Genomic DNA, 13,923 nt, shown 5'->3' on the forward strand with positions numbered 1-13,923 from the left:
TGTGTGTATCTGGGTGCTCTTATATTAGGGGCATATGTATTGCAACTTGTAATATCCTCCTCTTGAATGGATCCCTTTTCCATTAAATAGGGTCCTTTGTCTTTCTTTATGGCCTTAATTTTAAAGTCTATTTTGTCTGAGCATCACAACTCCTGCTTTCCTGTCTTGTCCATTGGCATGAAATATCTTTTCCCATTCCCTCACTTTGAATTTATATGTGCCCTTTGCCCTAAGGTGAGTGTCTTAAAGGCAGCATATTTTAGGCTCTTGCTTTTTTTATCCAATCTGTGTCTTTTAAATGGAGCATTCAGTCCATTGACATTTAAGGTAATTGTTGATAAATATGTATTTATCACCATTTTAAACCTTGTTTTCCAGTTGATTTTATGTTTCTCCTTTGTTCCTTTTTTTCTTTGGTTGGATGATTTAAACTTATTTTATGCTTTTGTCCCTTTCTTTTTAGTTTTTGTGAATTTGATGTTTGATTTTTATTTGCTGTTGCTCTGTTTTTCAAGTATGTTAACTCCTTCCTATATCTTCTTGCTCTAGCTTGATAGTCATATAGGCTCAAACACACTCTAAAAAAAGAATCTATATTTTCACTTTCCTTCACCACATTCAGTGATTTGGAAGTCCCTTTTTTCTGGAACATCATCATGTTTGTACTTTTGCTTTTCCTTGTGTTTATTGTCACTTTTACAATATGTATTTTTTTCTTTTAGATCTATATACTGAGTTATTTAAATAATTGCTTTCCAATTATGATTATTGTGATTTTTCTCTCTTCTATTTCTTCTTACTTCTTTTTTTATTTAGAGAAGCCCTTTCAGTATTTGTTTTGGAATGGGTTTAGTATTGCTATACTCTTTTAGCTTTTGTTTGTTGGAGAAATTCTTTATTTCTCCTTCTATTTTAAATGATATTTTTGCTGGTTTGAATATTCTAGGCTACAAAATTTTCCCTTTTAGATCTTTGAATATTTCTTGCCACACTCTTCTGGCCTACAGTGTTTCTGTAAGGAAATCAGCTAATAGTCTTATGGGAGTTCCCTCATAATTAATGCTTTGTGTTTCTCTTGCTGCCTTTAGAATCCTCTGTCTTTAACTTCTGCAATTTTTATTGTAATATGTCTTGGTGTGGGCCTGTTTGGGTTCAGCTTGTTTGGGGCCATCTGTGCTCCCTGCATCTTGATGTCTGTTTCCTTTAGATTTGGAAAGTTTTCAGATATAATTTCTTCAAATATATTTTCAATCCCCTTTTCTTTGTCTTCTCCTTCTGGAATTCCTATTATGTGTAGATTGGCCACTTTTTTTTATCCCATAAATCTCTCATATTTCTTTCATCTTTTTTCAGTTGGTTTTTTGTCTGCTGTCTTGATTGGGTGATTTCCATTATTCTCTCTTCCAAATCACTAATTCATTCCTCTGCATTATTCATTCTGCTCTTTAGTGACTTTAACTCAGTTTGCATCTCTGCAAAAGAATTTTCTAATTTTTCTTGGTTCCTCCTGTATTTTCTAGTTCCTTTCTAAAATAATCTGCATTATTGTTTATATCCACTCTTAATTCATTCAATATTTTCACTGTGTCCTCTTCGAACTCAGTGTCTGTTAGATTGCAGAGGTCTGTTTCATTGTTTGCTGCTTCAGGTTAATTTTCCTGTTCTCTTAACTGGGAATGTTCCTAATCTCTTTCCTTTTGCTTTATTTTTTTTCCTGTGAGTTTAGGGAAACCAACAGCTGTGGTCTTGGAGAACTATTTTTATGCAAGAGAACCCATTTTTATTTGTGGGAGGTTACTATTTATTTTTGGTGAGGGAGTTTGGATATTTTTTTGCTTTTTCTTCAGTGTCAGCAGGTTGTTATCCCCAGGTTTCTGAGTGTGTTCCCCAGGAGAAGAAGGCAATGGGTAGGGCTAGTATTCATTGCCTAGGCTGGCCTCTTGAGAGTAACAACAACCCACGAAAATGTGGTGCAGGCTACGCCTAGTTGTAGGGCCCTGGGAGATTTAGATGGTGCCCGGAGGATTTGGTAGTGGCAGTGGCAGGGTGTTTGAGTTTCCAGGGTAGTGAGAGCAACAATGGGTGCTGTTTGGTGGCAATGCCCTCTTATATGGTGCCCTCTGATGTGATTGGGGCCTCAAGTGGTGCCTGTTCCCAGACCCTTAACTGAGGTGAGCCATGCCCACTTCTGGAGTCAGAAATAACTGTGGTGATTTGCCCCCACCACCTGTGGACTATGCAGGAAGCATTCCACCCTGCTTATCCCATGCAAGACTTGCTGCACAGGCTGCTCATAGTTGCAGGGTTCTGGGAGGTGACAGTGATCACACATTTGTGGGAGCTGCCTGTAACATTTGACAGTTGCAGCAGCAGGTCGGGTGTGTTCCCAGAGGAGTGAGAACATCAATTGGTGGTGCTCGGTTTCAGTACCCACATTTTTTGCCGACTTCTAAGGTGACTGGGGCCACAGGTGCAGCCTCTTCACAGACCCCTAGTGGTGGCGGGCCATGACCCCTCTGTTTTCTGAGATTACTGCTGTGGTATGTTCCTGCTGCATGTAGATCACACAAGAGATGCTGCTTCATGCTTAGCCCCTGCTGCCCTTAGCCCACACAAGAGGTGCCCAGACATCCATAGCCCAAGCAAGTGGCCTCTTGCCACTCGTAGCCTTTGGCAGAGGTGCCCTGCCCTCTGAGGGCCTGGGCATGTGCCAGGAAAGAGATTCCTATGGTGGTCCACCCCTCCTCCTCTTGCCCTCCCCAACAATGGCACCTTGCTTCTCCTGTGAGCCCAGATCTCACACCTGGTTCCCTTGGCTGTGGCTTTCTGCTCCCCAGCTCATGGCACACCACTCCCTAGCCCCTCAAGCTCTTTCAGCACAGCCAACCATGGTTCTTTCCCCAGAACTAACCTCTAGAGCCTGAGTATCAGGGCCCAGCCCCTGCCCAAGCATCTCAGGCTGTGCTTTCTGAGGGCAGTGGTACAGATGATCTATGCAGCTCTTGCTCTGCTTTGCCCTCCTTAGTCCAGATGCTGTGCTTTTCTTGGCAACTTTGAGGTCCCTCTGATCTCCCTTTCAGTTAGGTAGCTTCCCAGCTTTCTCTTTAACAGCCCTCTCAGAGTGCTAATCCATCTTGATTCCTTCTCTCTCTCTCTCTTTTTTGTTCTACCCAGTTATGTGGAAGGTTTCTTGCCCTTTTTGGAGGTTTATGTTCTTCTGCCAGCATTCAGTAGATGTTCTGTGCTAATTGTTCTACTTGTAGATGTATTTTTTGATGTGTTTTTGGGAGAACATGAGCATGATGTCTTACTTCTCTGCCATCTTGATACTTCTCCCTATTTTGGATATTAAATGCTTATCAGATATATGGTTTTCAATGTTTTTTTCCATTCTGTAGGTTGCCTTTTCATTTTGTTGATATTTTTCTTTGCCATGCAGTAGCTTTCTAGTTCGATATAGTCTCTCTCTCTCTCTCTCTCTCTCTCTCTCTCTTTTTTTTTTTTTTTTTTTTTTTTGCTGTTGTTTCCTCTGCTTTTGGAATCAGAACCAAAAAAATCATTGCCATAACATGTTAAAGGGCTTACTGCATTTGTTTCCTTTTAGGAGTTTTATGGTTTCGGGTCTCACATTCATGTCTTTAATCCATCTTTAGGTAATTTTTGTGTATGCTGTAAAATAGTAGTTCTATTATTTTGCTTGTGACTGTCTAGTTTTCCAAGGAATATTTATTGAAGTTACTGTTCCTTCCCAATTGTAGATTTATGATATCTTTGTGTTAAATTAATAGACCATATATGCACTGGAATATTTTGGCACTTTTTTTTTCTTTTTTTAGGGCCACACATGCTGCATATGGGGGTTCCCAGGCTAGGGGTCCAATCAGAGATACAGCTGCCAGCCTACGCCCAGCCACAGCAACATCAGATTCAAGCCGTGTCTGTGACCTACACCCCAGCTCACAGCAATGCCAAATGCCAAATCCACTGAGTGAAGCCAGGGAACGAAACTGCAACCTCATGGTTCTTAGTTGGATTTGTTTCCACTGAGCCACGACAGGAACTACAAATTTTGGCACTCTTGATTCTCTTCCGTTCATCTATTTTGCTGTTTTTATGTCAATACCATAATTTTTGATTATTATAGTTTTGTAAAATAGTTCAAAATCAGAGCACATGATGCCTACAACTTTGTTCTTTCTCAAGATTGCTTCAGTTTTTCAGGGTATTTTTGTTCCCATAGAAATTCTAGGATTTGTTGTTCCATTTCTGTGAAAAATATCATTGGAATTTTGACTGAGAATGAACTGAATCTTTAGATTGCTTTGAGTAATATGGACACTTTAACAGTATGAATTCTTCCAACTCATGAGCAAAGAATATCTTTCCACTTATTTGTGTCTTCTATTTCTTTCATCAGTGTATTACAGTTCTCAGTGTACAGGCTTTCACCTCTTTAGTCAAATTTTTTTCTAGGTGTTTTATTCTTTTTGATGCACTTGTAAATGGAATGGTTTTATTTTTTATTTTTCATGGTTAATTTTTACTGTATAGAAATGTAACCAATTTTCATATATTGATTTTGTATTCTGCAACTTTACTGGATTCATTTATTAATTCCAACAGTTTTTCTGTAGCATCTTTAGGATTTTCCATTTATAAAATTATGTCATCTGCAAACATTGAGAGTTTCAGTTCAAGTTTCTAATTTGGATGTCTTTTATTGCTTTTTCTTTCCTAATTGCTCTTCTACGATTTCTATGTTGAATAAAAGTGGCAAGAATGGGCATCTTTGTCTTGTTTCTTATTTTGGAGGAACAGGTCTCAGCTTTTCACCATTGAATATGATGTTAGTAGTGGTTTACATGGCTTTTATTATGTTGAGGTATATTCACTCCCTCTCTACTCACTTTGTTAAGAATTTTTATTCATAAAAGGGTATTGAATTTTGTCAAATGCTTTTTCTGCATTTATTAAGATGATCATATGATTTTTATTATTCAATTTGTTAATGTGATGTGTCACATTGATTTATGGATTTTGAACCACTCTTGAGTCCCTGTGACAAATTCCATTTGATTGCATTGTATGATCCTTTTAATGTACTCTTGAATTTGGTTGTTAATATTTTGTTGAGGACTTTTGCATCTATATTTATCATGGATGTTGGCTAGTAGTTTTGTGTGTGTGTGTGTGTGTGGTTTCCTTGTCTGGTTTTGTATCAGGGTAACTCTGGTCTTATAAAATGGGTTTGGAAGCATTTCCTCCCTCTCAATTTTTAAAAAGAGTCTGAAAAGGATGGGTATTACATCTTTGAGTATTTAATAGAAGTCACCAGTGAAACCATTTGGTTGAGGACTTTTGTTTGTTAAGAGATTTTTGATTACTGATTCAATCTCTTTACTAGTAATCAGTCTATTCAGTTTTTCTATTTTTTCATGATTCAGTCTTGGATGATTCTGTGTTTCTAGGAATTTATCAGTTTCATTTCTTTAGGTTGTCCAGTTTGTTGGCATGTAATTTTTCCTATCAGTCTCTGATGACACAGTATATTTTTAGTGTCAGTTGGAACTTCCCTTTCATTTCTGATTTTGACTTCTCTCTCTCATTCTCTTTCTCTTTTATTCTCTCTCTCTCTCTCATATAGTGCGTCTAGCTAAATTTTTCAAATTTTCTCTTTCCTTTTCTCTTTGGGTGAGTTCCACTTCCCTGTCTTCCAGATCCATGATTATTTCTTCTTTCTCATCTAGTTGGCTGCAGAGCCACTCTATTGTATTTTTTTTGTTTATTTTTTGTGATCTTTAGCTTGTGAATTGTTTTGTGTTTTCTTATATTTTCTCTCTCTTTGTTGAAGTTCTTACTGTGCTCATCCATTTTTGTCCTGAGTTCAGTAAATACCTTTATAATCACCACTTTGAAATCTTTATTGGAAAATTTACTGCTATTTCGTTAATATTTTTCGTTAATTACTTTTTCCTCCATTAGTAATATATTCCTCTGTTCCTTCCATTTGCTTGACTCTCTGTGTTTGTTTCTATATATTAGGTGGAATGCTACCTCTCCAAGTCTTGAAGGAGTGGCCTTATGTAGGAAATGAATCTTAATGTTCAACCTTGCTCTAGCTCTTGTTTGTCTCTTGAAATTTTGTGATTATCTATGCAGGTTGATTTATTCTTAATAGGTCTTAGTTATTGTGTGCCAATACCTGTCAGTGTTCCAAAGGGAAGAATCCCAGTAAACACCTAGTTTCAGGTTGGGTGGAGGCCAGATTTTCAGGCTGCAACTTTTAAAATATGCAAATATAAACAATCCTGTGGGACACAGTTTTAAATCCTGCTTTCCTCTTGACCCGGATATCTAGAAGTGTTTCCTGAGTGATATTTTCAAAAACTGAGACTCCAGATTAGTGTGTAAGTTCCTTTCTGGGAACTATTAAGCTATAGTGAGGCCACGGAAAAGTGAAAAAATGGCATTCCCTTACATATGTTTCCTGAGAGTGTAAAAGTGGTACCTGCCAGTGTTAGTGCTAACCATGTAAAAGTAGAATGCAAAAATGGCACCCTCCAGTGCCTCTGTCCCTGGAGAGAGTCCTAGCAGATATGTATCTTTTCACCAGATGCTTTTTGATTAGCAAATGAATCTCATTCACATATAGTTTAGATGCTATTCAAACTTCTACTTTTATGCTGGGTCCCAGGGCGATTGAGTCTGTAAGTGAGTGCTTTAAGAGTAGAATCTTAGTTCCCTGCATCCCTTTGGGTATCCTTAATGTAAACTCTGTTGGTTTTCAAAGCCAGACATTTTGGGGGCTTATCTCTTGAGTATAGTTCTCAATGTATGGGATGCTCATGTTGGGTACAAACCCTTACTCTTGGAGGAAGCTCCATATTTTTTAGTTCACTCCAGTTCATTGTTTTAATTATGACATATTTTAGCTACAAAAGGCTACATGCTATTTAGACTCATCAAGCAATGTGTGTTCATCTAGGACTTTAGCTAAACAAAATATTCTATGAATGAGAAAATAAGCTTGATTAGGACATATGCTACCTAGATTTCGTTTCCTATTCTGCTACTTGCTTTTTGCCTTATATATAAGATTACTGGGAACATGATCAATTTAGGTCCATATTTTCAAGTAATCTGAGTTATATGTTTTGTTATTGCTACAAAAGTCTAAAAGTAAGGATAGCTTGTTATAAATGTTTGCATTTTCCATATCCAATACCATACTGTTGGATTTAATAATTAACCTATGCTTCCTCATAATAAGTTACATTTTTTGTTTCCCAATCAATAACAGCAACTTCTACTATATTGTTCCTCAAAACAACTTCAAAAGACACACCCAACTTTAATCAGAGGACAGAGATACTTTTTAAGTATGAAATCCTTGTAGCTGACTCACTTAATCCTAATAGTCTTAAAATCTCAGACCCACAGAAATAGTGTTCTATGTGCTTATAGAGGATAACACATGCCTAAGGGAGAATGGTGATCACTGATTACTAAATTATCCTGACACCCTACACTCTGATTTCTGTCAATGTTTTATTAATTCCTGTCACCCATTCTTAATATCAAAACACATTGAGAAAATGAAGACCAGTAGTCTGGTTAAATGAGAGTGTTAAGGGTTTCCCTGGTGGCTCAGTGAGTTAACAGTCTGGCATTGTCACTGCTGTGGCTTGGGCTCAATCACTGGCCCAGAAACTTTCACATGCTGTGGATGCTACCCCCCAAATTTGAGATATTAAGAGTGATGTTTGGTATTGGTATATAGAGCCTTACTGCTGGATTTCTTTTATACCCATTTGAAATAAATTGGGGGTTTTGGCTTGTAAGCCTATGATAATTTTTTGAAACAATATTTTCTATTGCTTTTCATTTCATAGTAAAGATGCAGTTATTAAATGTGTCAGAAGAATGAGGGTTGGAAGAATACTACTTAGGGAAAATTTTGGTGAATTAAAATCCTACTTAGGTTCCTACTCATATTTCTGCTACTTTTAAAAATTTTATTTTTAAGTAAATGAATATAAAGGTCATGTCCATCTTTGAAATTCTTTATGTCTATTGCAAAGTCCCCATGATTCAGAAGTCTGTTCCTTCTGGTCACTTCTAACACAAAGAAAATACAACAAAAATAAACAAGTGAACTTATTTATAAACAGACTCACAGACTTTGAAAACAAAAGTACAGTTACCGAAAAGGAAGGGTTGGAGAGAGGGAAGGACTGGAGTTTTTGGAATGGGAAATACAAACAATTATATGTGGAATGGATGATCAACAAGGACCTGCTGAGTAGCACAGGGAAATCTACTCAATATTCTGTGATAACCTACATGGGAATGGATATGTGTAAATGTATGGCTGAAATACTTCACTGTTCAGCAGAAATTAACACAATATTGTAAATCAACTATACTACAGTAAAATTAAATTTAAAAACATAAGTAATCCTGTAGGAACCCTAACATTTTGCAGTGGGTTTTAAAGAAAAAAAATTGTAACTTGAGTTCTTAACTAAGGCAACAAAAGTTTGTCAAATGTTTTGTCAAATCAATATTTCCTCATATTTCATCACTTAATTATTTTTACATTGATTCTAATAAAGAATATATATATATTTCTACTAGATGAGGACTTATAAAAATAGTTCTCTCTAGCTTTATAATTGGAAAGTTTGGGATTATATTAATTAGTTAACTATAGTATTAATGTAGTAATAGTCCCTATGCTGTTTATTTAATGTTTTAGTTTTATTAAACATTGAACTAAAATAATGATAAGTAGATGATATGGAAAAGCTGAAATCATTTATTCAATTCTTGAAGATTTGCTGTGTTTTTTACATTACCTTTATCTAATTAGGAGTGAGTTGGGTTAGGTTTATCCTTAATATGAAATTTCTTGAAATGATAAAAACTGTGATGAGCCTTCTCTGTTTGACCTAACCCACTGCTTACTTGGTTTCTTACACATACCTTGTTGAAGTGCTAGCCAGTTTTTCTTCTCTTTACTAGGAGTCCCTCAGTAAAGCGAGTATTGTCTAATTCAGTAAAGGGTACATACTCTAGGGTTATAGGCTGAATTGTGTGGTGCCTCCAAAATTCATGTGTTGAATACTACCAATACCTCAGAATGTGACTGTATTTGGAGATGACATCTGTAAAGTGGTGATTAAGTTAAAACAAGGCCCTTAAAGTAGGGCCTAATTCAATCTAACCAGTTTCCTTATAAGATGAAATTTAAAAATACAAAGAGACATCAGGGATACATACACATAGAGGAAGGATCATGTAAAGGAGAAGGTGGTGGCTATCTGCAACCCAAGAAGAAAGGCCTGAGGATAGACCAAATCCACTGACACCTTGATCTTGGAGTTCTACCTTCCAGAACTGTGAGAAATAATTTTGTGTTTAATCTACCTGCTCCATGGTATCTTGGTCCATTTGGGCTGCTATAACAGAAATGTCATAGACTGCGTGGCTTGTAAACAACAGAAATTTATTTCTCGCAGTGCTGGAGGCCGGAAGACCAAGATCAAGATGATGTCAGTGTCTGGTGAGGGCCCACATACAACCGTATTCTCACTGTGTCCTCTCATGGCATAAGGGCATTCATTCAGGAGTTCTTTGCAGTCTCTTTTATAAAGGCATTTATCCCATTCATGATTTCATCATCTCTCAAAGGCCCCGTCTTCAAATACAATTACATTGGGAATTTGGATTTAACAAATGAATTTGGGGGGACATAGAAATCCAGTCTATAGTATATGGTGTTTTGTTATGGCAACTCTAGCAAACTAATACATCTAGAGATAGATAGATAGATAGATAGATAGATAGGAAAAGGAAGCTGAGTACTCAAGCCATTCATATAATGGTTAAAAAAAGGTTGATCCTGGATTACATTGGTAAAAACAACTTGTTATCTTTAAGTGCAATGGATGTTATTATAGGTTGGCGCAAGGGCATAGGGCAATGTCGTTTGGGGCTACCAAAATCTCCATACTGAGTCGTAAGTAAATTTGTATAGACTTTTAAAATGTAGGTATTTGGGGTCAAAAGACAAGAGTGTGTCCAGAGCTTCCTACACAAATATCAAGGCTGTCTTACCTGCCTCAGTCACTCACTTCATATAATGTTGCCTTAAGAAGAGTTCAGGAAAACTTAATATATTTATATTTGATGATGATGAAGACAGCTGTTAATTGGCCTCCTTGTATCTTTTTTAACACAGTAGTTAAAGAGATGAGAGGTGTTAGGAAAAGTTCATATAAAGCGCTCATAAAAGCAGACACAAAAATACCTGAAATCCCTCAATGCAGTGAAAAAAATTATATGCAAGTTATTCGGAATATGTAACGTATAAAACGTTCGACTAATAGCTAAAGTAACATTTGTTATTGAAAGTTGGCTAAAATATTTTCAATTTACAAAATAAATATTGACATAGTCTTAGCATTAGTATTATTTTATGTTGTTGCTGCTGTGATGGTACAATACCATGGTAATATCAATGGTGTAATTCAGTGTCTTCTAAATGTATATTTCTTTGTCAATTTGTTGATCATCATTTTACAAATTACAGTTCTGTAATGGTGAGATAATTCATATCTTGGACTTAATGCTGGAATGATGTAGTGGTTCTGTTTTTGTTCAAAATTTTGCATTTTCTGGTATTAGTCATGTTTAATTAGACCAATGTTACTATAAAGAATTCTCACTGTTGCAATGTGGTTACCTTCATCTTTTATTAAGATGCTCCCCTCATCCCCCTCCACCATTCCTGTTCATTACAGCATAACAATGTCATATTCATTTTAATTGGAATTTCAAATTTGTGAATGCTAAATTATGTCAATGCACCAACCATAAAATACCTCCTTGCTCTTAGGCAGTGACTATTCAACAATTAACATCTGGATTGAAAGAGAGAATAATTTGTATAATTATAAGAGTGTTGCATGTTTTCATTGAACACACCAAACCTCAACATAATCAAAGGAATAATTTCTGGTCCATTAAGCCAGTCCATCAAATTCAACCAAATTTCCTACCTTTTAAGCTTCTATACATGTTAACTGAATGACTTAAGGCAGAAACTAAACAATTAGTTACTTACATCTCCCATATTTGATTGGAAAACTTGTCCATATAAGCAGAGCCAGAATACCCTTCAGCTTTTATATATGCTGCTAGGGAATCTGGTATTTCCATGTCTGGAACTTGTCTAGTTGGAAATTGGCCCAGAATCCCATTTTTGAATTAGAAATTGACTTTGGTCTCAAGAGGGCTTGAAAAAGTCCTGTGAAAGGGGTTGATTCCAAAAACTGGGATAAGAGGAGAAAGGCTAAAATTGAAAAAAACAAAAACAAACGTATAAAAACCTCTTAGATATTCTAGTAGCCAGTTTGCTTAAATAAATTTTAAATCATCAGGGAGAATGCCAATTTGTCCTGAAAAAATTTCCCTAAAATGTCTATGACTCTCAAAGCTGATTTTAAAGATGTGGTACTTGAAAGCAGAAGTATAAAATAAAAAATAAATAAGTATTTTATTTTATAAATAAAAATGTCCAATCCTTTTGACCCAGAAATCCCACTCGAGGGGATTATTGGTTCTAAGGAAATTTTCAAATGAATGTTATTATTATAGTAAATTTATTGTAATAACAAATTTAAAGTCCAATTTTAATAAATTATAGTACATTAACTCAGTAAACTATTATCTAGTTCTTACACTTTGTAAATATGATACCTGAAGTAACATGACATTTATAATGTAAAACTGAACATCCATATGAACAAAGTCTGGGAGGAAACTTAAAGAAGTGAAAAAAACTATAGGGTTGAATGTCAGGAATATGAGCACCTTGATTTCTTTCTACTTTTTTCTTAAACCAGTAAATGCACATATTTTACAGACTGCCCAAGATTCCCAGCCATAAATCTCGCCACAAAAGAGGGTCAATCTTTTGCATAGCAGGTGGGGTAACGTCAGTCAGGTGGAGATGCTAATGTCACAATTCCAGCATGGGAATGGGAGCTGAACCATTGATCTCTGAATTAATGAAACACATCAAGTGAATATACCGGGCTACCCACACAACCATTTTGTTTTCTGAAGCCAGACTGCTACTGCAGTAATTGGAATTCAGTCATTTACCCCTGTGTTTAAAAGATTATTCTAGAAAGCATGTCCTGGAAATAATTCTGTGGTTGTTTACTATACGCTTTTAAGCAATGGTTCTGCCCAACAGTTTGCTAAGTGCCAGATGAAATAGCTATGCCACTGTAGATTATTATAGCAATATAGTAGTCTGTACTTATGCATACTTTACTTCACTCTCTAGTATGGATGATCAAAGTAAAGCACAATTTCAAATTGGGAGCTGTGGTTTTAGGTTTTATCCAGCTTATTTTGTACAAAAGCCTGCTGTGTATGAAGAGAATAGCATTTTGAGGGCTGGATCTGAGAACAAAATAAATGATAATTTTGTTGCTTACCACATATTTTTGCATGTCATCATGCTCTTATAAATTATTTTGTTCTTTTTGGGTGAATAGCAATGCTCCATTAAAATATAGCACATATGCATTTGAGGGTAGGAATGGGAGGCAGTAGTGTTCAGTTAATGGCTTTCGACATATAAATGCTTTCAAAAGTTATTCATTATGATTCCAGATTAGTTTAGACTACCTATAAGGCAAGTGAGCCTATATTATTAGTGAGAGTTGTTTAGTCTTCCCAGAGTCAGCTTAAATTCAAGGCTATTGAAAATTTTTGAAACCACCATAAAAATGAGTCACTTAATAATAATTTTCTATAGAGTAATGTTAATAATTACAGTCCTAAAAAGGAAGTTAAAAATCCCTTCTCATGGAAAGTTATAAATTTGAAATCTGTTTATATGAATGTTTTTCAGGTGGAAGTGAATCATCCTGGGATAAGGATAAGATGCAGTCTCCTCTTGCTGCTCCTGGACCTCAACATGGAATTGCTCATGCAGCTATGGCTGGCCAGACAGGCCTTGGGGGTGCTCCTACCCTCAATCCACTGCAGCAAAACCATCTGCTGACCAATAGTATGTATATTGACCTCCAAAAAATTGCTATTTTGAGAAAAATACCCCTAAGGCCCACTGGAAAACTTGGGCTAGCAGGGATAGTTGCTCTTCAATAAGGTTTAACAATTTGAAGTCCAGAGGGTGGACAAAGAGGGATTCACTTGAAAGGATGAGGTTTATAAAGCAGAGATAGATTGAGTGGCCATGTAACAGAACAGAGGTACATGGTAGGGTATGTAACAGAATAGTTAAGAATGTTGGCCATAGTCACATAAACTTGGGTTTGAATTCTATTTTTTGAATCTGTACCACTGTTTGGCTTTGAAGAAGTCAGATAAATTTTCCAAGTCTCAGTTTCCACAAATATAAAATAGGAATAAAATATACCAAATCACTGAGGTTATGGTGAGGGCTAAAATTAATAAAGGAAAAACTTTTAGCAGTGACTTATATATGGTAGGCACTTATCACCCAGTAGTCAAACTATAGCTGAATTATACAAATTTAGATTTATATAATATTTTTAGGAAATTCAAAGACTCGGAAATCTTTCTGTAGGAAAGCAAGCCTTATATACATTATTTAGCTAAAATCTTAACTGTTCGTATGAACAGGATATCTAGGAGAAGAGTTCCATTATTCTTTTCCTGGACATGTATATGTAATGATTTTTTTTTCACTATAGCTGGTTTACAGTGTTCCCTCAATTTTCTATTGTACAGTATGGTCACCCAATTACACATACATGTATAGATTCTTTTTTCTCACATTTCATGCTCCATCATAAGTGACTAGATATAGCCCCCAGTGCTACACAGAAGGATCTTATTGCTTATCCATTCCAAAGCCAA

General features: G+C 36.0%; 1 protein-coding gene across 10 annotated transcripts in view; it reads left to right on the forward strand.

The window, feature by feature from the left end:
* The window catches only part of DACH2 (dachshund family transcription factor 2), a 571,191-nt gene that overhangs the window by 426,171 nt on the left and 131,097 nt on the right, over positions 1 to 13,923 (forward strand). For all 10 annotated transcript variants that reach the window (XR_014834871.1, XR_014834872.1, XR_014834873.1 and 7 more), the window contains one exon: positions 12,932 to 13,090. Coding sequence is in view for 6 of the 10 variants with exons in the window: in XM_021079680.2 (XP_020935339.1) it covers positions 12,932 to 13,090 (159 nt within the window). In the remaining 4 variants the exon portion in view is untranslated. The remainder of the gene's footprint in view (positions 1 to 12,931; positions 13,091 to 13,923) is intronic.

The sequence above is a fragment of the Sus scrofa genome, chromosome X (assembly GCF_054392235.1).
Source record: "Sus scrofa isolate SSC_HxYL_T2T_F1_AM1 chromosome X, Sscrofa_HxYL_maternal_Yorkshire_Landrace_v2.0, whole genome shotgun sequence".
NCBI lineage: Eukaryota > Metazoa > Chordata > Mammalia > Artiodactyla > Suidae > Sus > Sus scrofa.